At 53.0% G+C, this 3,444-nt stretch overlaps 2 protein-coding genes across 2 annotated transcripts; both read right to left on the bottom strand.

Moving 5' to 3' along the window:
• On the bottom strand, nucleotides 1-1,161 carry LOC106817959 (alpha-tubulin N-acetyltransferase 1-like). The gene has a single exon (XM_014822667.1). It carries the CDS (start codon nucleotides 1,150-1,152, stop codon nucleotides 1-3), a length of 1,152 nt encoding a protein of 383 aa, XP_014678153.1. The 5' UTR covers nucleotides 1,153-1,161.
• LOC106818125 (RING-box protein 2-like) lies at nucleotides 1,162-2,594 on the bottom strand. The gene is made up of 3 exons (XM_014822847.1): nucleotides 2,417-2,594; nucleotides 1,939-1,986; nucleotides 1,162-1,749 (listed from the first exon to the last, which is right to left on the bottom strand). The coding sequence occupies exons 1-3, from the start codon at nucleotides 2,583-2,585 to the stop codon at nucleotides 1,631-1,633; spliced, it is 336 nt and encodes a 111-aa protein (XP_014678333.1). The 5' UTR covers nucleotides 2,586-2,594; the 3' UTR covers nucleotides 1,162-1,630.
• Between the last annotated feature and the right edge of the window lie 850 nt (nucleotides 2,595-3,444).

The raw sequence follows: 3,444 nt of genomic DNA, 5'->3' as shown, positions 1-3,444 counted from the left end.
TCACCACAGGCCACCGTTCGTACTGCGAGCGTGCGGCGCGGGGGCGCCACCGATGCCCGCGGGGGCGCCACCGATGCCCGCGGGCATGCCGAATATCTTCCACGACGTGTCCTTGGCGAGGTCTTCGTATCGTCGCACTCCGCCGGCGACCTCCGGCATCCCCGTCCTCACCCCGCACGCATCCTGCATCCCCCCGCCCTCCTCCTCCTCCTCCTCCCCCTCCTTCCCCTGAGCCGCGACCTTCCGCCCCGTGAGGTCCACCGTCAGCAGACGACCCCCGGTTTCCTGCAAGGTCGCCGTGACGACCGGAGGTCCGCGGCTCGGTGTGCGTGGCGTGGCGGGGAGGAGGGTGGGGGAGGCGGAGTAACGGCTGAACACGCCCGCCCCCGCCCGCGTCGCTACCCCCGCCGCCCGCTCCGACCCGTACCACGGCGCCACCTGCTGGTGAGCGGGGACGCCACCGTTTGCCTTCTTGCGCTCTCGCTCAAACCTCGTCGTCGGTGGGCAGGTGGCGCCGCCGTAGCCTCCGCGCTCTCCCGCGGGGCGTCCGCACGGGAGCGGTGCGGCGGCGCCATCTGGCGGGTGGCCGGAGAAGAATCCATCGAAGACGACGAAGTTGTTAACCTGCGGTATCTGATCACGAAGTCCGTAGTGTCGCGCCAGGAACGACACAAACTTGTGCGACGGTCGATCGACGGCCAGCGCGCTCGCGGTGGCGCCCTCTGCCTCCAACATGCGCTCAAACAGTCGTCGTCCCGCGCCGGCCCGCTGCCGCGACTCGGCCACGTAGAAGTCAAGCACGCAGAGTGGAGCCACCTGGTGCTGGGTGCCGCGAGCGTCGAGCACAAACAGCCGCTTGTTGCCGACCTTGAGGAAGCCGACTACAGCGCCCCTGGTGGTGTTCGCTCGCTCGTCCTTCAGCAGGTAGACTCGCTGCTGAGACGGCCGCAGCTTGACCGCGCTCGTGATTGGCTGACGCAGCGCCTGCGCCCTCGCCGACGCCTCGCCCATCGCGTCCACTACTAGCGCCACCTGCTGAGCGTAGGCAGAGATGCCGCGGCATCGCGACGAGGAGTCGAAGGGAGCGAGATCTGGTCCAACGATCGTGATCTCCTCCGGAAATAAACGGTTAATGTCAAAGTCAAATTCCATCTCGATCGGCCCGCCTCGCACGTAGGGGGCGCCGCTACTCCCCGCGGGAATCCTCGACCGTCAACGTGGCTCCGAGCGTCGTCCTCACGCTCCAGTGTTGCAAAGAAACAAGAGAGCATGTCCCGACGCGCACAGATGCACACAGCGGGTGTGCTGGGATCGCGAGAGGAGTAATCGACCGCGCGTTTCCCGTAGAGTCACGTTTCTCGCCGCCGTCTCGGCGTCGCGATCGTGGCGCCATCTCGTGATGGACTACATCCGCCGCTCTCCTACACACCTCCTCCCCGCAGCTCACGCCTCCTCCCCGCAGCTCACGCCTCCTCCCCGCAGCTCACGCCTCCTCACGGTCAGTCCCCGGCGACGCACGCACGCAGTGGCTACCACCTCACGGGCAGTGTCAACACAAACAAGCCTAATCGTCCAGCTTCCGTGCGTATGCGATCCCCGTCGTCGCGGCAACCGTGACGCGTGTTGCCCCCTATTTTCCTGTGGTCTGCAGAGCCCACTCCTGCTGGCAGAGGGGGCATCTGTTGTTCTGCTTTAGCCATAGCGACATGCAACAGTTGTGGAACGAATGGTTGCACTCTCCCCACACGACTGCAACGAACGCATAAATAACGAGACATAGATTAGTAACAAACAGCGTAAAAGATCCGGCTCAGTATTCTAAGCCCTGTGTAATGCACACGTAAGTTGTGCAATCACGTTAAAGTTCCGATAAAATTGCAGTACGTCTAAATTGGTAAAGTTCAACTTGAATTTGATTTCCAGCAAATGGGAACTCACCAACACACTCCTGCTGCTTGTTTTCTGCTTGGCACCTTAGGCACGTGTCTGTAATTCATGCATAGTATTTAATTACAACTTATAGTACTTAGTGTTATTGCGTATTACTATTAGTATTACTATTAGGTTTGCAAATTCATTCGATTATTGATCAGACCAAACTCAGCAAAGTCTAAATAATAATAATTCATTATATTTATAGCATTTATACTTCACATTTATAGTTGAGTTTCGAGAATAGTTGACTAAGTTGTAGTTGTACTGACTACCGTACTCAGTACTGCCCTACTGAGTACTGGTAACACAAATAAATTTAATTTAAACTAAAATAAATCGTCATTTTAACGACATCAATAAATGCCATTTGATAAATGTTAGTGTTACAGAGAATACACTATTACTATTAGTATTAACTATTATACAGTGGTCAGACAATAAAGGTCAACAGTCAACACTCAAGATACCCCTCGCTACTTACCCATAACTTGCACTCTGCAAATTGCGCATGTGTCACATTCGACATCCCAGCTCCACATTGCTACAAGATTCCATTTCTTTAATCCGAACATCTTGTCGGGCTTTTTGTCATTTATATCTACGTCACCAGATCCTACTTCCATTTGTTCCCGTTTTTCGTCATCCGCCATTGTGTAAGACGTCGTGTGTACTCCTGCCATCTAGTGGCCGACATTGGAAGAAAACTAACTCTACGGACATTGATTCATAGAACAAGTACTATTACCTTCTACTTCCCTATTACCTACTCCTGGTATAATCCTATTTACACACATGCTGTTTTTATAATGTTGGCAGAAATTAAACGAATTTCGATTATTATTCTAACTATTTTGATACTTGTTCTCATAGATATCTATATATGTATGCAGGAGTGTAAATAATAGTTAACTTACTTACCTATGCTTGAGTTTGCTTCCTGCATGTGATATAACACATAGAACACATAGAACACATATGATATAACAACTACCCCCTGGACAATTACCCACCCGGACAATTACCCACCAGGACAATTACGCACCCGGACAATTACCCACCAGGACAATTACCCACCAGGACAATTACGCACCCGGACAATTACCCACCAGGACAATTACCCCCACCCCCCGGACGATTACCCTAGCCCCCCCCCCCCCACCACACACACCGTACAGTGATGATATCACAATATATATAATGCAAACTCGCGTAAATCAAGAAACAGCAGCGACGCGACACCCACTAAATTACTTTTCCGTACATTAAGTAATACTTTGCCTACGCGACAGTGCTGGCGATACTCGCGCGAGCGTCGCTCCCCGCGCCTAATCGGTCGCATGCTGAGTCCTTCTGTGCATCTTCACGCTCGCGTATCCTACCATAAGCGTTCGATTTATCGATTGCCTGAAATTGCAGTCTGCTCCCCTCCAGCGGTTGTTAAAATTTGGAATTTATTGAATACATCATTAGATGTATATATTGCGATATAATGGAAAATTATGTGTTACA

This window comes from Priapulus caudatus, unplaced genomic scaffold (genome assembly GCF_000485595.1).
Source record: "Priapulus caudatus unplaced genomic scaffold, Priapulus_caudatus-5.0.1 Scaffold36, whole genome shotgun sequence".
In the NCBI taxonomy this organism is placed as follows: Eukaryota; Metazoa; Priapulida; class Priapulimorpha; order Priapulimorphida; family Priapulidae; genus Priapulus; species Priapulus caudatus.
Note: the sequence above shows the minus strand (reverse complement) of the source record. Positions and strands in the feature narration are given on the sequence as shown.